The following is a 24,757-nucleotide window of genomic DNA, read 5'->3' on the forward strand; positions in this document are numbered from 1 at the left end:
GTCAGTTTTCTGTCTGTTTGTCTGTCTACAACTTTTTAGTTGAAGTTTTCTCTGTTATTACTTATCACAGTGGCTTGATATGTTGACAGAAATTTTTTATAGGTATGCTATCGAGGGATTTGATTTCTGACTGAAGTGACATTAACTTCCAGTTTGACCATATGGTAACTGGATTGGGGAGAAGAGTGTATTCTGTAGTGAGCTTTTTCAGCATTCAAAATACAGGGCTCATAAAGAGTGTATAGTTCAGGCACAGTGATAAACCAAGGAAATTTCTATTTTGTAATGACCATCTGCAGATTTTTTTTTCATAAACCGTGGGAATTTTTATACATATTATAATAAATTGATTAATGTATGTATCATGAAATGCTTTGTTTAATAAGACCATTCATATGTTTTTAGTCAGTAATAATGGCCTGCAGAAGATAAATAGCCCTCAGCATTGCCTCTCGCCATTACAACCTTGGAACAAACATCTGGTACACTATGGAAAACACATTAATTAATACTATAATATCAAAATAAGCATTTTATAACCATTCAACTAAGATTTGTACAAATCTCTTGTATTCATTCTTGTATCCTGTTGTTCAGATTATGTTAGTACCCTTGTGTTTGTAAATTGTTTCAGCTATCTCTATAAATAATGGAATTATTATTTCTTTTTTTACAGACATATACAAAAGAAGCAGTTGATTCTGTTAAAGAAGCCTTAACGTTAGCACAAAGAAGTAAAGCCCTTAGTCCTAACATATTTGAAGTAAGTTGTAATGAAACGTTCTATGAAGTCTTTAGTTCAGAATAGAGCTTGCTTTTGATTATATAGAAATTAATGTGAAAAGGCTGAATGTAGTGTCTGATCCAGGGATTGTTCTCTGGTGTTAATGTTAATGACACATATTTCAGAATTGGTAACTTACATATGTCATCCGATCTCAAAGTGCAGTTATACATACTGTGACTATCCATGAAACTATTGTTACTGGTATCTGTTTTATTTACTGCTGCAATGTGTCGTAAGTTCTTCATATGGAGATGCAGAAGAGTTATTTTCCTTGATAGGGCTACTAGTTTGTTGGATAATTTTAGTAATCAGTTATTAAAGACATCCTTTTTGATAAATGTCACTCGGATGTTTTTTTCTGCGGAAATATCATTTATTCTGTGCATCAGTTAGAGGTTCGTCAATCTTCTGCCCGTCTGTGATTAATCCAGCTAATGGAATTCTGTGGCATTCAGTATTACATAAGAGATTCATACTCTGAGAAATATTGGCAAATATTTGGTTTAATTAAATGAAAGAGCAATTCGGACAAAAGCATTAAGATTTTAATTAAAAAACATCAAATCTAGAATTGCTCAATGTTTAGAATAAATGTAACGATTTTGTATTTATTTGTAAGATTTTCTGACGCGGCTGTTGAGTTCTATGTGTACTTGAAGAGTGCAGAGTACTAACAGGTAGATAGAGAGGTCTATGGTAACTTCAGTGAAGGTCTTGGAAGTTTTGTGATGTCACAAACAATTAAGAATAAGCTAAGAATTAAATAATCTGTCAAGTTTTGTGGTGCACTAACCCAGCCTCTTGTTTAAATTTCTAAATTGTCAGTATTATCAATATATGTCAGGTAGGTAGTTTGATCAGAACTTAATATTCAACCTTCTCTATACAGTGTTTTTGTTCCATGTTCCTTATCCATAGTCTGGCTTGCACAAGTTTAAAATTAACTTCACCCACCTGAACATGACTGTTAAACTAGTATTGATTAGAAAAAAAAAGTTGTTAAAAAGTTACATCAAGTCATACTTGCTCAGGATTAAATGTAATTTACACCTACTTGTTAAAAGAAATGGTTTAGAACTAATGGATTAGAATATTTCTATGGCTATAATTTTCTGATGAACATTTTAAATCAACGAGCATAGTAATAAGCAATTGATTACAAGGTAATCAAATTTGGATTACAGATGAAGACAATTGGCAAATTACTAATTTTTTTTTTATGATTAAATTGATTATCCAATAAAGTGTTTGTAGAAGGCGTAATTATGGTCCAACGTTAAACTCCAACAATGTATTCTTGTTTCGGTGTAATTAGTTGTCCTATTACACTGGAAATTGAGTGTATTGCCTGAAAGGTCTTATTTATCTGGAAGAAACTTAATCAATAGAAATATCGTATTCTGATAATATGCAAGTGACACATTTCTCCTTACATAGTATGATCATTAGATTAGATTTTATAATATTAGGGTTCTATAAGGGTATTATAGTCTAGGTTTTACAATATTAGGGTTCTATAAGGGTATTATAGTCCTAGGTACTGTTATGAAACACTGATTGCAGGGGCGGATCCTGATACATTAAAAAGGAGGGGTACCAGGCAAAGTTCTTTAGAAAAAGGGGGGTACTTGGACATTATTTGCTATTTTTGTCAATTTTACATATGAGAATGACAAATTTTTCAATAAAAAGGAGTGGTGTACCCCCAGGATCCACCACTGGATTGGTATGATTATCAAATTATATGTAACGAAAGGGATGAAAAAAAAGACGAGAAAAACCAAACCAATTAACACTTACAGCAACTGAAACACAGCAAAAAACTGAAATTCAAAAAAATAAATCTGGTATCCAAGATTGGAAACATTTATCTGGTGATGGCAAGGCAGTCTCTGCACTTTTAATAACACCTGCCAAGTCATTTCGTCAGAATTGAGCACTCTAGTATGATGACAAAATTACATTTTTTGACCTACAGAGATTTTCTTTTATCAGTTATCGTGAACATTAACTTCTTGACACCCTCTTCGTATACAAGTTATGAACTATAATTATTGTACAAAATACTCTGATGGTATATCAAGTCTACTACAAAATTTTATAAATTCTTTGTGCAACATTCAGACTCCTGATGTCCTTTTGATAAAACAACTGTCTAGAAGCAGTTGCAAATCCATAGCCTGTGGCACCATTAAATTAAATGTACTTTTCCCCAAGAAATTTGATATATAACTGTTGTGTTGCTCTATAATTTGTGCATTGCATGTTGATGTTCTTTCTGTCATAGAAATCTACGGTGATTACGATTTAATGCATTATAATGTTTTGTTCACACGTAGTGCCATTTAATTCGGTAGTACCATTTGATTCGGTAGTGCCATGTGAATCGGTAGTGTCATTTGATTGTTAGTGCCATTTTCGCAGTATTTAAGTAGCCCTCTGGATAAGTATCATGCAAAATATGATTCATGGTTGAAAAGCTTACATATTTTTATTTTTTGCTAATTGGTTTAAAATGCTTTTGTAAACAGAAAATAACATGTGGCTTTTCATATAACTCTTCTGATCTATAGAATGTATTGTAGAATTCAAAATTAAGGGAGAAAATTCTGTAAAGGACACTAAAATACTGTAGAAATTGTTGGATTTTCATTGTAGATTATCTCCTAGGAGCAGATAGATTTGAATGAATAATTATACATTTCAGCATATAGACCTGTGAAGCAACTTAATAACATAATAACAAAAGTAAACCTTCTTTTTTGGGTGTATCACATATTACAAAATTTGCCTGATTCTTACACAGACTACTACTTAATTTGTATTAGATGAGTAGTATTGATGACATTGCTAGTGTTCAGCTTGTATACAGAATGCAGATTCTAGTGCCCTACAAATCACAGCATTTATATCTACTAAAAATAAAATTAGGCATATTATAGCTTTATGTTTAAAAAAAGCCAAAATAATTTCATTGAAATATTACTCTGGGCTTAAGGATTAAAGGATACCACTAAGCATTTGCCAAAATAAGAAATGCTAACATTTTTCTTATACACTTTTCCCCTAAAATTGCAAAATTTTTGCCAAAATTAAATGCAATACAACCAATACAGTAATATAGGGTTATTGCATAAGCTTGTGAGTGCAATATAATATTCTGCTTGGGACAATATTCACCATTATTCATGCAATAACCCTTTTATTATATAGTAATAAATATTTCAGTTAACATTATACTAATTTGTTGGATACAATGCATTTAACAACGTTGTATGTGTTTTATTGAACTAGTTCAAATATAATGCATAATAAATATATGAACTAGTGCAATTTCTGAATGTTTGATAAATTGTAGTAAAATTGAAAGGCATGCGTTTTTCGTTTGTATTATTTGAAAGAAAATGGAATCACAATAACTGTCACCAAACACAGAAATATGTTGCCCATATAAAGAGGTCATTGCCATATTTATAACAACCTGTCAGTATCCTGTTCAGCCATTTTTTTTAGCAGACGACAACAGTGCAATAAATTTAAAAACATATTCGAAATGTTTCCGAATTTTTCCAGATACAAATGAAAGTTTGTGTGCAAATACCAGGATATATTGCATGTTTTGTTTTTTATTGATTTGAATAGGAAAATTTTTATTACTATGTAATAAAGAAGAAGATTCTATTATGGGTATTCATATCATTATAGTTGATTACTTATCTCTTTCAGCCATATATAGAAGAAATTTGCAATTCATTGAAAGGCCATATATTTGATAAATTTCTAGAAAGGTGAGTTAATTATATACAGTAAGTGTTGTTCAAGAAGTAAATCACAGAAGCTCCCATTTTATCATTGTTTTACCATGAGCTGACCATTTGTCATTATTTAAGCCTTCACTATTGCTCGGGGTTAAACAATGTGACATGAATCGCGAGCCTGTGGTAAAACAATGAAAAAATGGAGTTTCTGTGATTTATTTTGATTCTTATTTGACTAGTTTCTTCATATTTTTGAATAGACACAGCCTATCTACTGCACAAAGTGTTGGTCATGTCTTTATCACTTTTTTACCATGGATGTGGTCTAAAGAGCTTTCAAGCACTTCATATTAGAATTTTCTATTGTAATTCTGTTGTAACTCCTTTGTAGCATATATATATAAGTAATAGAATATGTGGACCAGCTACATCAGTACCGTGCGCCATGGGCCTTAGTCGCATTTCCTTGTAGAATGGCACAATGTGTGACTACATGTAATGTGTTGCGTCATATGCGTGCATTAAGTTTTCATCATTGATGATGGAGTGTTGTCCACTACTTGTGACAGTAAAAAAGGCATGAACTTGTCTTTTAACAATGTTTTTATTAGCTGTAGGTGGATGTTTTGATTGCCACGTTTTCGAGGGGATTTGAAGACTGGGGAATGAGACGGTACATTGTCGATTTTTTAGATTACATATTTTTTCTGAATATAATAGCATTAAAACCTATGATTTTTCAACACTGTATACTTCTATTCCCCATACTCAGTTAAAATCCCGACTTAAAAACATTATACATTGTTGTTTTTCCAAAAAAGATGGTACACCTAGATACAAATATATAGTTCTTGGTAGAGATTCCTCATACTTTGTAAGAAATAATTCCAAATCATCTTCCAAATATACAGGGGAAGATGTTTACAAAATGCTGGAATTTTTAATCGACAACATATTTGTCCAGTGTGGTGGACGTGTTTTTCAACAAACGGTCGGCATTCCAATGGGAACAAATTGTGCTCCTTTACTTGCTGACCTATTCCTTCACTCTTATGAGACTGACTTTACAGCTGATCTAATCAGGAAGAACGAATATCGTTTGGCTAGATCCTTCAATCTCAGTTTCCGCTATATAGATGACGTATTATATTTAAACAATGCTAATTTCGGGGATTTGATACATCGCATCTATCCAAAAGAACTTGAGATAAAGGATACTACAAACACTGTGAAGTCAGCCTCATATCTTGACCTACACTTAGAAATCGATGGTAAAGGAAAACTATTGACCAAACTTTACGACAAACGTGATGACTTTTCATTCAGAATTGTTAACTTTCCTTTCATTTGTGGCAACATCCCTTCGGCTCCTGCATATGGAGTGTTCATATCACAACTCATACGTTATGCCAGAGCTTACCGAAACTACGCAGACTTTTTGTATCGCGCTAGAACTCGAACAAATAGGCTTCTGGAACAGGTTTATGTTGCTACAAGATTGAAGTCATCACTACAGAAGTTTTATGGTTGTCATCCTGAACTCCTGGATCGTTATGATGTATCCATCAGCACCATGAAAACTGATGTATTCAACGGGTCATAGTTTTCCTTTCCCCGTTTGTCAACCCCGGACTTGACTTTTTATGAGCAACTCGGCGGGTGTTTCTAGAAAAGCAGAGGACGCTTACCCTACTGGTGCACCTGGTCCATGCTCCCAGTTTTTAGTGGAGTCCGAGTTTACTTTTGTTACTTTGTATGTATGATTTTAGTTACTTTATGTTCTTTGTTGTGAATGTCTGTTTTCCATGTCTGGTCTTTGTCCCTGGATTACATTCTTTTGATTACCACTATAACCTTGGTTCCCTTGATTACTCTTGATAACATACGTGTTTGAAAGAACAATAAACCTTGTTTTAACAAATAAAAATATGTTGATGATATCAGAAAAGCATGGACTGGTGGTCCCATTTGAAGACGTTTTTAAGCTAGACCCAAAACAGAAGAAATTATCTTTGTCAAAGCCCCAAAAAATATTAATGATGGTAATTACTAAAAAGTAAAAGTATTGATAATGGTGGAGACATATTATTTGAACCTGAAGCACCTCCAAAAAAAATCCAAAATCTGATTGCAGCCAAACAAAAAAGTAGACTCTTTCCTATCATTTGTCATAAACTAATAATAGCCAAGTTGGGGTCTAACTGATGGGAGATCTGTAGACTATGATAAAGGGCTAGACAATACATTTTGTACATAAGTATAAAAACTCAAACAACAGAAAAGAAAAGTGATTTCATGTGACAATTAATTGACGTGTTAATTGTTAACTCTTAATAAACATTTGATCTGCAGTGTAAATTAAAATTTGTGTATGTACAAATGTACATTTGGTCTTCAATATATCTGTCTTGCCGGCCTTAGCTGCAATTCCAAAATTTGTCTTATGTTTTTTTTTTTAGAATGACCCATTGAGATTGAAAATGTTCCATTGAATTGAAGAGTTACGGGGCCATAGTCCCATTGGCAAAATTTTTTAATCCCAATCACTGCTACATGGCCTCTTTAGAAAAAAAAACACAAACATAAACACAAGTATGCACAGAGTTAAGAAAGCTTGCTATTTTTTAGTGTTCCTTTTTAAAATAAATCTATATCAATTTGTTTTTGAATGAAGGAATAAATGAATGAACTTTAGTCTCATTTATAACTAATTAACTCTACTGTATTGTCTGTAATACAACCTGAACTGTACTTACAATATAAAGGTGTTAACCTGGCCAAAAACAAAGTCACTATCGATTTCTTGGGTTTTTGATTTATCAAAACACCTTATGTCGCTGGTTCATGCATGGAACTTCCCTACTGTTTCTGATTCTCAAAAGTTCTGATTGGTTTTGTTTAGAAATTCTTGACTTGTACATAATGTGAAATGTTCAGAATTTTCAGGATTTACCTTTTAAGAACAAGTTATTGAAGAGTTGGAGAAGAATTGAGGAAATGTAAACACAAGATGAAAACCACCCAATTTTCGAGCAGAATTGTTTGAATGTGTTAGTTTAGAACAAAAGAAGATGAAATATATAAAAGTCTAATGAAGTAAAAGAAAAAAAATCAACAAAAAACTTTGCATCCTTGCATGGTCAGGACACATTTTAATGCAAATGATTGACCTTTTATATCACCCTTTATAAGCTGCATGTAATACAGTCTGCAGTCCATAAGGATGACTTTGGAGGTTATAAAAGTGTTCATGACAAAAGGGGAACATAACCCTCAAGATAAACATAGGAATAGAATGGGTCATGGCAAAGTACATGTAATCTCATGAAGTGTACATTGTTTTTTTCACACAGACATAGGCAGTAACATGAAATAATGGTTAGAACATGTAGTTAATCAATAAAGGTATCATTATATAGTGATTTTCATATTGCCTGGGTTATAGGTCATCAGCTTGTCACGGGCAGTCTTTGACCTATAACTAAGCCAATATGAAAATGACTATATGTAAAAATACATTACTTTAACAGAGGAATTAAGTAGCTGTCTATGTAAGAATCATGCAAAATCTGAAAAATTTATACACCAGAAAAAAGGCTACTTATTTTGATTTTTGTAATTAAGTTGTTTTATGGGTCTATACTATGAAATGTGTAATTATTCATTCAAATCTGCCTGCTCTTAGGAGATAATCAACATTGAAAATCCAGTAGATTCCATTATATTTGAGCGTCATTTACAGAGTTATCTCCCTTCATTTTGAAATCTACAGTGCATTCTATATATTTTTTATCTCCTAAGAGCATGGGCTATATGAAAAACCACATGTTAATTTCTGTTTACTATAACATTTAAAACAAAATATCGAAAATAAAAATATGTAGGCTTTTTACCCATGCATCACATTTTGCATGATCCCTAGCTGGAGTGCTACTTAATACAGTGTACATGATAGTAAAGTATTTATAATTCTATAATATAACTTAATTGCTCAATGTTTTTACTATTTAAAATTATTCCAGATTAAATTTAAATACAATGTTTTTACTGTTTAAAATTATTCCAGATTAAATTTAAATACTGTGTTTTTACTGTTTAAAATTATTTCTAATTTAATTAAGTTGCAATCATTATTACCAGAAAAAAATTGGTGATTATCTTTTCCGTTTGTTACAGAAGAATTGCATTTCAGCATGTAATGGAATTTATCTCCAATATTGCAGGAAATTCCTGTTCTCTGCCTTACTGAAGAAGTACTTTCTGTTTTTGGGTAAACATGCGTCAATTTTAATATTTTGAAATTAAAACTATTCATTCTTTTCTTCTTGATTCATGATCAGACCAACGAATAGATACTAACTAATAAGGAATAAGGTATGTAAGTCTCGTCATGTGACTGTGGTTTCACCAAAAAAAAAAAAAAAAAGGTCCTAATCTACCTTTCAAATGCATGGAAACTTTGTAATTTACAAAGCATTGAGTTCAGTATTAATAGTCAAACATCTTTCTGTGTAAAAATACTGATAAAAATGACATATATTTCTACATGATAAAAGTGTTATTAAAAGCAATATATAGAAGATTTTGCATTACATGTATAATGCAGCATTCTGAGATCCGGCAAGTAAACAATAAAATGCAGATCTGTCTTCAGATTTCAATACATTCTACTTCGAATAATTCTGGTAAGGAAATAAACTAGAATGAGACTTACAAAACCTGAACATAAAAGGGATACTATTGGAGAATTTTATGGAGTTTAAAGTTTAAAAAAAGACTGCTTTTTTCTCAAGTTCAAATTCTAAGTTGAAGAAAAGGTTTAATCAATGCCAACGTTACCCTCAGCTGATATAAGAAAAAATATATGACAGTCTTGTAATGTCTTATCATTTGATACATTCAGTTTGATCTGTCAGTAAAGTTCTGAAATTTATGTAAAGTTTAAATTTCATTTGCCAAAACTTGATAGAAAAAGTAGTTTCATTTATGTATCTAAATTCCTATACATTGATTGAATATTAATTAGAATTCTCTAATGTTACCACACAGTCTTGGAAAACTAATAGGTCTGTCAGAATTTTAATTCATAATTTTTATATTCCTGGAAATGGGATGGTGATTAGAAACATTTTTACTGCAGCTGTACTCAATTTAATCTTAACTCTTAGATGTGAAGATGCAAATTAATTTTTGAAAGTTGAAAATCCTGCTTATATTTTGTGTGTGTGTGTGTGTGTTTTTTGTTTTGGTTGTAGATGCAATTCAAAGATTATTTCTCCACTATTTAATAGTGCATTCAGTTTTTTGTTTTGAGAGAACTGATTCAGCCTAGGAATACTTAACAAAAATTTTAGCATTCCCTCTGCAAAATGGGTAGATCATTGTGATCACACTGTCTGTCTGTCCAGCCATCTTTACGTCTCATCTGAAACCAATTTATGTATCAAATGACGTAATGGTGCATTTCATATTTTTTTCCATCTGATTGACTTTTGGAGTGTTGTGAAATTTTCCTGGGAGGGGGCAGGATTACTGAGGGGGGTATCACCTAGTGAGCTTTACTCAGTTTAACAGGTTTTTGGTATGTTTTTAGTGTAAATCAATTTCTTGGTGGTATTAATTGAAAGTTCCAGTGGAAACCTTCACTGATTTTTTTCACTTGATTGATTAGAACTTAAAACCTTTGTAGAGGAAAGTGGCAGATGAGTTTGCCATGTATACCTTCATATTGATTTAGTGGCATGATTTATTTCTTCACTTTCATTGTTTTATCAAATTAATCTTAATGAGTAGACGTATCTAGATGGGAGATCCCATTTGGCTCGTAGTCGTAATGAAATTTATTTCTTTCGTTCCCAGAGGCTTACTTTTACTGGATCATTTCCCTTGTTTATATTTTCATGATTTTAAATAAAAGTCTGTAAAGTTACTGTTTGCTATCTAGATGAATTAAAAATTCATGAGTGAAATTGTTTAAAGCAAATATGAGAGAAATAGAAATGCAAAAATGGACAATAACTCTGCAATCAATTATTATTTTATCACTTGAAACAAGTATTAATTTTTTACCTGTAAATGTCATACAAGTTTACTGGCATTTTCTGTCATTACAGTTCTAAAGTTTTTAATCTAATGAAGGATAAAATGGAAGTGATATAATGTAGACTAACAGGATTTTCTCTGTAACTAATAGACCATTATGAACATGTCTTCTTTGAACATTCTTTTCAAAATAGATTATTTAAAAGATAAGATTCAATTAGGAGGATTTCATTTTAATTTAACACTTCTGTTTTGTTGTATAGACAAGAACTATCTTTGTCATTGATGCTTCAGGATAAATTTAAATAGCTTTCTGGTTGTTTTCTAGATGTGTTGAATGTATTTTATGCATAAACACCAAATTGAGAAAAATGATGTACCACCCATTGCCTGATTTTTACACTGAATGGTACTAAATGATAAATATAACTTGTCTGTTAGAGAAATTTAACAGGTCTACCAACAGTGTTATCAGTCTTTGGGTTTCAACTACTGTGCTATTCTATGTATACTATTTTTATAAGTTCACTGTGGCGTAGCACCCAAACCTCGATTTGTATGGCAGGAAGAATTTGTACTTGTTTTAGTTATTCATAGCAAGTGAAATACCCTCTTTTTTTAACATTCTTAAAAAAAAAAATTATTAGTACAGCCCCAGCTGTACCTGTCGTACCTGCTGCTTGGCTACTGGTTCAGATCAGGTATCAGCAATAACATTGTCAGGCAAAAATATCTATTCAGTCACATTTGAAACCACAATATTAAAATTAATTTAAAGGGTAAACTTCCTTCAACTAGTTCTAATTTGATTCATAAATATTTATTCATCTAATCTTTGTATTCTGTTTTTGTTGATTGAAAGCAATTTATGGAAAAAGATTTCCTGGTTTTACCGGTTATTATTTCACATGCACAAGCTTCCAAGGGTTGATATTACAAAAGTTGCCTGTATAAAACTGATTGTAAAGTTCTAAAAAGTAAAACACAGTATAAGGATGGAACGTAATATAGACTATACACTTACAACTAAGTGAAATTGACCTCTGACCTGAGCGCCACAAAACTGAATATCAATCCTTCAAGTGTAAAAATATTCTTAACTTCCATGGTAACTTCTAGCAAGGACTTTGAAATTGATATTATTACAAACAGAATTTTACTAGATGTATTGCTCTGGGCCAGGCGTCAATTTAACAAAAAGTTGTAAGTGTAAAGTTGATTGTAAGTAATGACATCATAACAGAAAATAGCATTGTTGCATCATAACTTACTACACTTATGAATTCTTGTGAAATTGACGCCTGGTCTTTATATCTTGTAACCTAACTAGTAATACCTGATTAACCTTATTGGTGTAATATCACTTAATTTAAAAGTTCTGTTGCTGAATTTGTTTGATTCAGCAATTTTCAGGATCACTAACTGTTTTCATCTTTGTTAAATGAATTTTTGCATGTTTTTTTTTTTTTTGGAAAAAAGAGAGTTCTTTAAAAGGCAATGTCATAAAAATGTCTTCATACAGTTTATGCTTTTTAAGAAACAATGATATATTGAAAGTAGATATTTACTGAAAATACTACTTTCATTTTGAAAATAAGACAAATGGTAAAAGGCTGTTATGCCCTTAAATTCTGGGCTCTAAAACATTTTTCTTTACATCTAAGTTAAAAATTGTGGTTATACCAATACTGATTAGCTTTATGAGGATAACAAGCTTGTATTGACACAAGAATAAAAAGTTTGATTTTGCAAATGTTAAGCTGAAGTCCTACTGCCTCAAATATTGTACACTTAAATTATTGTGATTGCGATTTTTTTGGGTTTTTTTTTGTGCTTATGTTTTTAATTTTTTGTGGTGAAAAATCTTCTTTGGATGTAAACTTTTTTATTATGCAATTCTTACATTTTGCAAATTGATTTAGCTTGCATGAAGGTTATCCTAAGATTTTGAGTCCCATTTTATGAAACTGCTCTTGAAATAGTCTGTATATTTCTTTTATGTTAAGAAAGTTCATATGAGAAGTATCTAGTTCATGCTTAGTAGATGTATACCCATTGAAAGAAAGATATAGGAAAAAATGGTCAATTACTACTACATTATTAGTGCCTTGCCATGATGTGTAGTGATCATTCTGCCCGTCTGTAACAAACTTGTAACAAGGCAATAACTTTTTGCCTTTTGATTTAGGCTTTTGATATTTTGCAAGTGGGTAGAAGACCTAAAGATACCATGGACAGTGGCCTGTGACCTTGAACTTTGACTTCATGGTCAAAAACCCGTTTTTTCCAAGACAAACTCGTGTCGGAGCTGTAACATTTTTGTCTTTCTATGTGGTCTTTTTGTATTTGCTATGTTGATAGATCACTCATAGATGATGTGACAAATTCCATGGATAGTGGCCTTTGACCTTGAACTTTGACCTCAAGGTCAAAGAGTAATCAAGGGAACCAAGTTTATAGCAGTAATCAAAAGAATCTAATCCAGGGACAAAGACCAGACATGGACAAATTCTTGGTTTTTTTTAGGTGACAAACTCATGTCTGGGCTGTAAATTTTTTGTTTTGGGATTTGGATTCTTGATTTTTGGCATGTAAATAGATCGAAGGGACCCACAGAGATGGATTCCATCATAATGATTTCTAGTTGGATCAAATAAACACCAACAAATGAAACACAAATGAAAAAAGTTATGAAGACCAAATATCTTCTGATGTACACATTAAAATGAAAAATAAATTCTTTAATTTTACTTTAAATATTTGTCATAGTGAAGTAATGGGCTAAATGAAAACAGTGTTGAAGACCAAATATCCTCTGATTTACACATTAAAATAAATTCCTTATTAAATTTTTGTCATAGTGAAGTAATGGGCTAAATGAAAACAGTTTTGAAGACCAAATATCCTCTGATGTACACATTAAAATAAATACCTTATTTTTACTTTAAAGTTTTGTCATAGTGAAATAATGGGTTAAATGAAGAAAGTTTTGAAAGATTGAACATTTTCATTAAGGTCTCTTATGTTTTAGCAATAAAAATAATTGGATCAGGTGTTTAAAACCTAGAAAATTGAATTTGAATGGAAAATTTCCTAATTGATGATCATAGTCTTTGTGGGTATATTATAGCTATTTTTTCCTATTAGTGTAAAAAAAAATGAAGATGTATATTGAATATATATTGAAGTTTATACTTAGTGCTTAGATCACATCCATTATTTATTTTCTCTTTTCAGTGAAAAATATACCAGATTTTGCCAATGGAAAAATTTAGAATTGAACATACAGGTGGGTACCTCTTTAACAATTGTGAGAGTGGAATTCTAAAGCTTCATGTGAACATATCAGAAAAGAAACTTAAATCATTTAGTAAGAATTTACCTGCATTAGCACCTTAAGATTGTAGGTAAGAAACTATTATCATCATGACATTAGTGGAATGAACTTTTTAAAAAAAAATTTGGGCTAAATTTCTGTTTGTTCAGTAAGAATTGTTCAAACAGAATGCTGAATAAATTGGAAGCATTTCTATACTAGCCATATTTTGAAGTATTTTGAAAACTATGCCCGAAGTTTATACATGTTTAATGGTTGTAAAACTGATTATTGGTAAAGAGCTCTACAGAGCTTATGTTGTTCATTTGTACATTCATGTATATTCACTGGCAATACATAATACTTACCTTTACCTGTATCTATTCACTGACAATACATAATACAAATGTACTTACCTTTACCTGTTTCTATTCACTGACAATATATAATACTTACCTTTACCTGTATCTATTCACTGACAATATATAATACTTACCTTTACCTGTATCTATTCACTGACAATATATAATACTTACCTTTACCTGTATCTATTCACTGACAATACATAATACTTACCTTTACCTGTATCAGTTCCAATTTTTTTCCCTTGCTCTGTAGGAGAGGGTATACTATTTTTTCCCTTGCTCTGTAGGAGAGGGTATACTATACTATAAATTTCAGGTTCTGTAACTTACAGGCTGATGATTCTTTATACAAAGCTTGTTTGGGTATAGAGTATGTAAGTCTCGTCACATGACTATGTGGTTTCTCGAGAATGGGTCCCAAATTATCACTCAAATGCAAGGAAATTTTGTCTTTTACAAAGTGTTGCGTTCAGGAATAAAAATAAAACATCTTCCATTGTAAAATTACTGATACAAAATGATGAATTTATATTTCTACATGATAAAAGTGATAAGAAAAGCCATGAAGAGAAGATTTTGTATTGTAATGTAAAGCAGTATTTCGAGATCCCAGAAGTAAACAATTAAATGCAGACCGGATTTCGGATTTCAATATGTTCTACATAGAAAATTCTGGTGAGGAAAAACGATTTTAGAAGGAGTCTTACAAACCGTATACTAAAGTATGAAATGTGTTTTCTTACTCTAATGACATCTACTTCCTGTTTACCAAGTAGCGGGGTTATCACTAGTGAGCTGTCGCTCAAAGATTTTTTTATTGAATCTTGATGAAAGGAACGCACCTGTCTATATCATACATATTCTTTGGACAAGAGGGTGTTCTTTTTTAATGGACATGTTTCACTTTGTCTTTCCTCAGACTGGAAATAGGTTCTTGAATTAAAGTCAACTGAGAATTTCATAAAAGCAAGCAATAAAATTTGAAGTTCAACCTGGCTCCTTGCTACCTCTAATTTTAATTTGATTCATAAAGTAATAAATATTACTGATGATATGTCTGACAGAAAAAATCAGCTAGATAATGTACCGAGTTCTTCCCTGTCATTTCAGTGTATAAAAAAGTCAAATGTTATTTCGCTGTCTTTGAACTTACTTTTAAACCTGTGTACATCTATTTCAGAAATAATTGCAATATTTATTTTACAAACTATTCGAGGTTGTTAATGTAAGGTTAGAACATTTAAATATTAGTTATTGTTTTTCTATGTTTTATAATTCACGTTTTATTTTACTACAAGAACAAATTTTGTAAGTTTCCCATTTAAAATAATGAAATGTTTACCCATCTCGTTAGAAATAAATGTTCTCTTATCATAGTACCCTGTGTGAGATTTTCACACAGTAGGCTCATATTACATCAATTCCCCTCTTTCTTCTGTACTGTATAGAAGAGCTAGGCCTGAAAAAAAAAGGAATAGAAAAATATATTATTTATCTAGATATATGGTATCCACGTGTGTGTTTTATCTTATTTATATAATGTCAAGTAGATGTATAAACATAGTAACTAGGCCTTGTGTAACCCCATCTTTACGCCTCCTCATCACAGTGCTTCACAGTACAGAGACTGTATCAAGTGATGTGTATTGATTTTCCGGTACTTCGATTATTGTAATGGATTGCTAGTCAGTCTCTGTGGATCTGTTAGTCAAATATGGTATCCTCAGGAGTCTTACGATCAATTTAAATTCTTTGTAAATATGATTTTGAGATTTAAGCCTTGGAGTTAAAATCCATGATGCAGTAAAAACTGAAGATTCATTTCCGTAATTGTGTAGCACTCAAATGAATCTCAAGTCATTGTTTTCTGTTGGATCAATAGATCCTCATTTTCTCAGAGAAGATAAAATTTAAGCCTTTAAAACTTGTTTCTGCATTATCCAGTTCTGTTGTACTCAGTATAATTACATAAGTTTGTGTTTTAAGAGAATATAATTTTTCAATTTTTCTCTGCTTCATTCCTGAAGATTTCAACGTGGATAAGATAATAGAATTCTGTCTAGACTCAATCAAAAACAAAAAGCCTCAGTTTCCCTGGATTTACTTACAGACAATAAGCTGCTGTAGGACCTACTGTGTCTTATTGGCTCAGAGTGAATCGATCCCCCAGAAATTAAAATATGTATTATGCTTATTTTGTACTTCAAATTATTTTTTGAGACTGAAAGGAAGAAGGAAAACCAAGAGACATCATCAAAGCCAAATCCAACATTTATTCTCAGTAACAAGCAGTGTAATTTTTTAAAGCAATTTTTTACATCCCACATGTGAAGTGTCTGTCTGTTCATAAGTCTTTTAAGCATGACCTTTCGCATACAGTAAGAAGAGCTTCATTATAGGATTGAACAGCTATTTTCGGTCATTCATGCATGTATGAAAGGATCTCGGAGCTCCCAAACTCAACGAACAGCCAAAGGCCGTTCATGTAATGTTTGGGAGTGTAAAGGTCTGTTCATACATGCATGAACGACCGAAAATAGCTGTTCAATCCTTATAATTCTATCGGACAGTCAAAGTTACCCTCTGAGAGCCTCAGTCGGTTATACTGATACACTGTTTATGTTTACACTTAATACATACACATTCCTTTGCACACGTATGGGAGCGCGGACGAATATTTACACATAATGGGCTGCATGATGACAGTGAAGCGGCTAGTTGGCATTGTAAAGTACGAGGTGTAAACAATTAACAGGAATATAATTATTAAGAAAATACAAGAAAGATGGAAAATTACAACAAGTTGTTTTCAAGGGTTCAATCAGACTCAATTATAAGTTTCTTTCCCCGAGCTAAAAATTACTCTCTGTAAACAAACTTGACTGGTAAAATCAATGTACATATTCTTATGGCTATATTATGCCGTTCAGTTCGTTGCCACACTCTTTCGAACTACACGGCCGTCATTGGTTTCAAGTTCACTGGTGTTCATGCATGTATGAACGATCTGGTGAAGTTCATGCATGTATGAACTTTCTGACAACAATGTTTTTGACCAATCAAAAATGGCTATAAGCATGAATAATCTCATGATTAGAATTATAGTTAAATATGACATTTTTTTTACATGCCACATGCAAAATGTCAATCTGTTCATAAGTTTTTTTTAGCCTGACTCCTCTCATACTATTCTATTAATTTTCATGAAACTTTATTCATATGTTTCATGTCATTTACAGATAAGCATCAGCTGAATTGAGATTTAATGTAATTTATAGATGAGCATCAGTTGAATTATTGTTTGACATCTGAAAGGGGAGATAAATTTAACAATATTTTTCTCAGTATTTAACTTCATTAAAGTTAAGACTGTTTATCAGGTGTGTCTTTGGAAGATGTTATTTTATCATCTGATAAATGCAAGCGGAGATAATCAAAGAAAAAGGATTTATGTATTTAGGAGGTAACCCTTCTGTGATTCTGCCACCAAATGAAATACTGGTAGTTACCATACATGTTTTTTTTTATTGTTTCTCTACAGCTAAGATACACTGAGGACTTTTCAAATGTAAGTTGCCACTTAGTTGGCACTGAAACGTTTACTGAAATAACCAGTTAGATTTGATCACATTAATTCACTATTAAACTCTGTTGCTGTAGTGAACATACATTTTGATGATATTTTTGGGGAATTAGTTTGAATTCGTTTTCATACTAATATTTGAAACAAGTACTTTCTATGAAAAAAGTTAGCTAACGCTAAAATTTTGTTCTTTTTACTAATATTTTTCTTTATTTCATTCAATGAAATAACACATACCATGCAATTTCAATTTTCTATATAAAACGCCACTGAGTTATTAGTATTTGGCCAATCAGGAAACAGAATTGCGATCAGGTGACTTGGGTTTCCATAGAGGTGCATCTTTAAGGTCAAAGGGTAAAAAGTGATATTATATCAACTCCATCTGAAAAACATTCTCTGTAGCTCTTTTTTCCCCATATTAACTGTTTATGAGAAGATAAACCTATTCCTTTGTAAAGTGAAGACAACCAACACTTATTCAGTAAAAAACCTGAAATGTCTGCCATTTGGAGATTAATCTACATCCTTTTTGTAACACATACGTGTACATGTATATTAACCAAATCAAAGGCAAAATAATGATATGGATATAGGCATAGCAAATATATGTCAATTTATCCCCTGTAGAATAATATAGATCACTTTTCTTTGATGTATGAATCTGTATTTGATATTTTCATGCAGTATTTATTTTTATTTTTTGTTTTAAACTTCAAAATGAATATTTAGTTGATGTTTCAATGCTTTTAAAGACGAAGGTTTAGGTTCAGTTTAATTATTTTCTGTTCTGCTTTGATGGACTTCCATTAATTGTACGTCCCCAAGATAGCTTCATATAGTTTGTTACTCACATCTATTAACCACTATAATTAGAAATATCTGTACAGTGTAAAAATATTTGTCATTATGTAAAATCAATATGAGAAATACCATCAAGTAATACCAACTTCTCTACAGGTTCCTGTGTTTGATGTAGCTTAAATGCTGTACACTGTCAGTAGAGAGATTGTATTGTTAAAAGTGCTTTTCTGAAAATTTTGAATAGGTTCTTCTACTTGTAAATAAAGAGTGTTTTATTCCTGTCAAAGAGATAATTTTGAAAACTCCTCGTCCTCTTAGAAGTGTCATAGAGAATGCAGTTTCTGTCATGTTGTCTGGAAATTATCAATAAGGCTTAAACAAAATTCTTGGGTTTCCACTAACCCTACAAACCCTAATGTTTGTGCCAACCCTAATTTTGTTTTTGCTATTTTTTAAAAGCACTATTAAATTCTGAATGTTCTACAACACAAATCAGTCAAAAATATTGAAAAAAAAAATATTGCCTATCTACCAACCCTTGTTTTTATACGACTGCATCAAATTTGGGGTTTTATAATGGTATGGCGCTGCCATCATCTTTGTTGGTAAAGCTTTCTATTTATAGAATGTAAAGGGAAATCCATTGCCTAAGGCCATCGGGCTGCAAACAGACCCCCAAGCCTATTTTTATAGGCTACAAAAACAAATACAGAATATTTTCATTATTTAACTGTACAGTATAATGTAAATAAACTGAACCCTGAATAATTCAAAAACGTTTCTGTACAAGACACTTTATAAAATTCAATTGTATCTGGAACCTCGGTAAACTGGACACCTTTCTAAACTGAATAAATTACAATATCTGATACAGATTCATCAGTTTCATTGTAATAGGACCAGCAGAAAAAAACTTTGGGTGTGAGGAGGACATTTTGCAATAAACTTAGAGACATTTTTGACACAAGTAGGCTGAAAAACTGCCCCACAACTTCCAGGTATAACTGAGTGAACTTATTGGTTATATTTTTAGCTTTTCAAAACTACCCAATCCTCTTTATTGAAAGTTATGCATAATTTGTTCTATTGTTAAATTTTGGGTTATGAAATAAATGCACAAAAACATTTTTCATATGATTTGAAAATTGCCATTTTTTGCTGTGTGACTTAAGTATTTTTGTAGATTGGGTAGGCCCCTTTGTACATTAAAAAATGGATTCAACTGTTAAATTAAAGGCTTATCAAATCCTTTACCCAATATAAGTTTCTGTAGAAGTTACTTAGATACATGATGTAAAGTTAATGGTTGTTCCCCAAGGAATCCATGGAGTATACTCTCCAATAAATGTTTCCAAGTGATGTTTCTTGTCAAGTCATCTGAGTGGAAAATCTTAATGGAAAAACATTCCTTTAATGGGACCCAAAAAAATAGTTCTTTACATTGAGAAGTAAGTGTTGACTTCCTATGGTTGTAGTTCTTTATATGCCAGATAAATTTCCAAAGAAAATGTCAGCTCATTTCAAAATGGTATTTGAATTTGACTTAGCATCTAGTATTATGTATTCTGTATGGTATGGTATGGTATTCTGGTATTGTGTTTCATAAACTTCAAATGTCATTAAGTTATAAACTTGAAAAAAGTTCATGCTTGTATTGGGGTTCTTTAAATTTAGGGGAATAAAAATGTAAGGTCTGTCAGTCTATTCTTTGCTTTCTGTCAAACCCACCAAAGGTTCTTATTTACCAAATTAAACTTATTTGTCTTCGAAAATTTGTTTCTTACATTTTTAGTGTAGTCCCGTTACTTAAAACATATGATATTAATGCCCTCCTCCCCTAGTGTTTTTTTTTCCTTTAATTCTGTCCCAATAATGCTCCCCTGAGCATTTGTGTCACTTTTTTTTTGCAAATTACAAAATTGCCCTGGAATGAATGAGTGTAACTCAAATGATGAAAAAATAGTATATGTTAATGATATAGGTCAAATTCAGAATTATTTTAAATTTAATTTTTGAATTTAAAGAGTATTATTTTCAGTATGTTGTTTTATTAATCTTAGCTTAAACTAAGGATAAATGATTTGTTGATCGTTGTCTTTAATTTTTTTGTAATTTGTTGAGAAAAATGTATAAATTTAAAAAAAAAAAAAAAAAAAAAGGAGAAATGTTCATACTCACAAGTAAAAATATGTGCTCTCTATTTTCAGTTAACCATGAATGATTTCAGTGTACATAGAATAATTGGCCGAGGAGGTTTTGGTGAAGTTTATGGCTGTCGGAAGGCAGATACAGGGAAAATGTAAGTTCTCAGAGAGTTTTAAGAAATTTTTAAATCTGTGTAATGCAAAAAACCAACTAACAAAAATACACTGAAATATTGTAAATTATGAAAACAATTGTCATCTCAGATAAATAATAATCCAGAAAACATATTGGATTATTTTACCAGTATCAGTGGTACATCAGTTTGATAGGGAATAGGAACTGGTCTTTTTAAACTAGCTGTAATGTAAATTACATGCACTTATTAAGAGAGAACTGTAAACCAATCTATTTTCACAGATAATTATTTTGGTGTTTTAGAAAGTCATTTCAATTTCATTGTTGTTGAATTTCTCAAGTATTACTGATACTCTCCGATACAGTAATTATACATTCTGGTGTTGTTTAGGGTGATTTGTTTTCATGTTTCTTTTCTTGCTAACAAAGTCAAAGAAAATAAATCATGCACAAAAATAAGTTGGTTTAAAGTATATATATGACCATGTTTCAGGTATGCAATGAAATGTTTGGATAAAAAACGTATAAAAATGAAACAAGGAGAAACACTAGCATTGAATGAAAGGATTATGTTGTCACTAGTGAGCACTGGGGTAAGTAACTAGGTTGTATTGAACCATAATATCTCCCATACTATTGGCTTAGCTATTGGTCCAAGGCAAGCCAATCGCCTAGCTGAGGACTGGTAACTCAGTTAGTATGGAAAACCTTGGGCAGTCAGCCTTGAGCCGACATTTTTTAATCCTGGTGGCGTTGTTGTCTCTTTGACATATTCACCATATCCATTCTAGTTATATTTTTTGGACTAACGAGTAAAACTAGTGTTTTGCTTTGTCAAATATTGGACTGGTGACTGGTGGAAAGCAGGCAATTATAACATACAACATTGTTGTTTGCCATATTAATTGGTGGATATCGGTCTTTTATATTGAATGTATTCATCTGACTGTGGTTAAGAGTATCTGATTTAGTTTTTGTCTGCTGGTTTGGTCATCTTATGTTGATTATCTTGCATGGAGTTTTTTTAAGGGACTGTCATTTCTTATTTCCACAGGGTTATAGTGATATTGTCAATTATAGGTTATGTTGATTACATATTAGTCATGCCTGTGTCTCAAGTCAATTGTCCAGCACCAAAATCTGGTATGAATTGATTTGGCCTACAGGAAACTTCTAAAGTGAAAATGTTGAAATTAGTTTGTTTAGGCTAGTGGCTAAATAAGTTCATGTTACAGACTGTCAGTCAGAATACACAATTTGGCCCACTTTCATCATAGGTCTCCCATTGTTCCATATAACCCTTTAATACAGCCTTTCACCAATGCACAAATCTATTTAAGATGATTTAGGGAATAGATGGACTAATTAATGACATGTAACAAATCTACAATATTGATTGACTTGTTGACTGATAAGTTAATGTTCCATGACTTATGAGTCAATTATGAATGATCCAATCCAACAATAGGAAGCCATTATCATGCTCTACTAACTAATTTAGGGTGTAAATATCATATTATAGTGTACTTTTCCCAACCACTGGGGTCGATCAAGAAATTCTGATAGGAGTAGGGCCTGTTGACTGGCTTAAGTGGGGACACTCCAATTATTTCCAATTTAATCAACCAAAACTGTTAAGTCTAAAGGAAGATAATACCATTGGGCATCTCCTTGGATCTTCCTAAAACTATGCTACATTTTGTACTTACAATGAACAAATCTTAGCTGATTCTTCTTATATCAAATTCAAAATCCATGACAAGTTACATCTAAGTTACAGATAATCCAACACATGCTGTAGGTTTTATCTAGAAAACAATTTTTTAAAGATTTTAATTTATTGACCATATTCTTCCGTGTATTACACGCATCTGTGTATTCTGCGTACCCCCTTCTTGGCAAGGGAGACCAGCGAAAAAAGTTAGTTTCCGTGTAAAATGTGTACTGGGAAGCGAGGAAAAATCACCAGCAGAAGTACACATTGAGATAAAAGGATTCCGATAAATTCCCCGAAATACGTATCATTTCATCATCAATTTTTTAAATAAAAGTATTTTCTATGTTTCCCTGCATTTGCAAGCCATTTATTAATTACAATAGTTTATAAATAGCGATGTATTGGATCTGAGTTGGCTGAAATGTTTACATTTCCTCTTCGAAAACAAATCAGGTAATTCACTAAAACAATGGCATCAAGTCCGACCGTTTATAAAAAGATGTTTTAATTTGCCAAGTTGTGTATTGATATCTGGTTTTCCGTACAAACTATGAAATGCAAGGAAATGGCATTGATGGATAAAACAACTATTAAAAAGCAGTAAAACTTTATTTGCTTATTTCACATAAAACTGTTCTCAAAAACACAATACCTTGATATTGTCTTTAGTTGACAACTTTGGTTCTGATTCTCGAAAATTATGGACCTGAAAATTATGTCTCTAGAAAAAAAATGTAGAAACTCATTGTTTTGGTGTTTACTGCACATCCCTCTTCTGGATCGAAGAAAAAGTTAAAAAAAAAAGTGTGTGGTACACACGGTAGAATACGTTAGGCAAAAGTTAGTTCTAAAAAAATGCAGAATTCATTAATGCCTTGTGTCTTTATCTTGAATTTTGTTTTTCTTTTTTTTTTTTTTAATTCTCTATTGCCATGACAATTAACAAACAATGCATGACCTAGCTGCCATAAAATGTTCTATTTTTATGCTTTCTACTACAAATCATACGTTTTTACAGTCATGCTCTAGAGTGATAATGAGCTAGGAATTGAAAAATGAAATCAGATAAAAATCAGACTATTTGATTCAGTGTAAGGCATGATACAATATTTATCTCAATTGTTATGTCTTTAGCATTGCATGATGATCTGCAGCGCTGCTAGAAATTCTCTTGGGAAGTGATTCGTATTTTACCAATAATCCTCCTAATGATAATACTCTGAAATGTGTTTTTGTCATGATGATATTGAAATTGTGTATAAGAGTACTGCTCCAGGTGAAAAGCAGGTGTGAGTGACTTGATTTGTTGAAATATGTTTTCTGTCATAATGATGTAGAAATGGTATATTATTGAGTCCTGATCCAGGTTGAAGGTGTATTTTTGTGTTATGTTGAATGTTTATTTGAGTCCTGCTCCAGATTAAGATGTGTTTTATGTGTCATGTTGAATGTTCATTCAAGTCCTGCTCCAGGTTAAAGGCAGGTGCAAATGAATAATGTGGATACATGTACCGCTTAGGTTAGGAATTAAAAATAAATTCTCCATTTTTTTCTTACCAAATTCCTTAACCACGATCAACTTTTTATCGATTGAAATTGACTTTTGTCATGCACAGGTAACATCAATACCCAGAAAAATTCTAAACATTTAAGGTCATCCAGGTAAAAGTCTGCTTTTCCAATCTATTAAGATGGATAAATTCCTTCAATAAGATAGAAATTAATTGACTATGATCATGCATAGGTCGTGTCAAGGTTAATAATTGTTAGAAGACGATTGTAAGCATGTAAGTTCAGAAATCATGTTTATTTTGCCATCTTAATCAAGTATACTTCTGGAAAAAAGAGTTTTGGAAACCCAGGTTCATTGGTGGGGTTTTAAATACATTCAGCCGTACTAAAAAGGAGGAAGAGAAGGGGATTTTATCCTTCAAGTTTTTATGTTTCATGGAAGATATTGTCTTATGGTAAAGGTTTAAGTTGAAAATTAAGTACATTCTAAATTCCAAGAAAATTCTTGAACAGGAAAAAGATTCTTTATCAAGATAGATGTAAATGAGACGATATCTCTCTCATACTGTCTGATGTATTGATTCCAGAAAATG

The 24,757-nt window shown here is 31.7% G+C and overlaps 1 protein-coding gene across 1 annotated transcript in view; it reads left to right on the forward strand.

The window, feature by feature from the left end:
- LOC148608259 (G protein-coupled receptor kinase 3-like) overlaps window positions 1-24,757 on the forward strand; it is an 88,245-nt gene that overhangs the window by 36,471 nt on the left and 27,017 nt on the right. Inside the window, exons 5-9 of the mRNA XM_088546989.1 lie at window positions 677-763; window positions 4,514-4,575; window positions 13,825-13,876; window positions 20,863-20,954; window positions 21,429-21,528. Of these exons, the coding sequence (XP_088403115.1) occupies window positions 677-763; window positions 4,514-4,575; window positions 13,825-13,876; window positions 20,863-20,954; window positions 21,429-21,528 (393 nt within the window). The remainder of the gene's footprint in view (window positions 1-676; window positions 764-4,513; window positions 4,576-13,824; window positions 13,877-20,862; window positions 20,955-21,428; window positions 21,529-24,757) is intronic.

This window comes from Perna viridis, chromosome 9 (genome assembly GCF_037379345.1).
Source record: "Perna viridis isolate PV_CMFRI_1.1 ecotype Kerala chromosome 9, ASM3737934v1, whole genome shotgun sequence".
Taxonomy (NCBI): domain Eukaryota; kingdom Metazoa; phylum Mollusca; class Bivalvia; order Mytilida; family Mytilidae; genus Perna; species Perna viridis.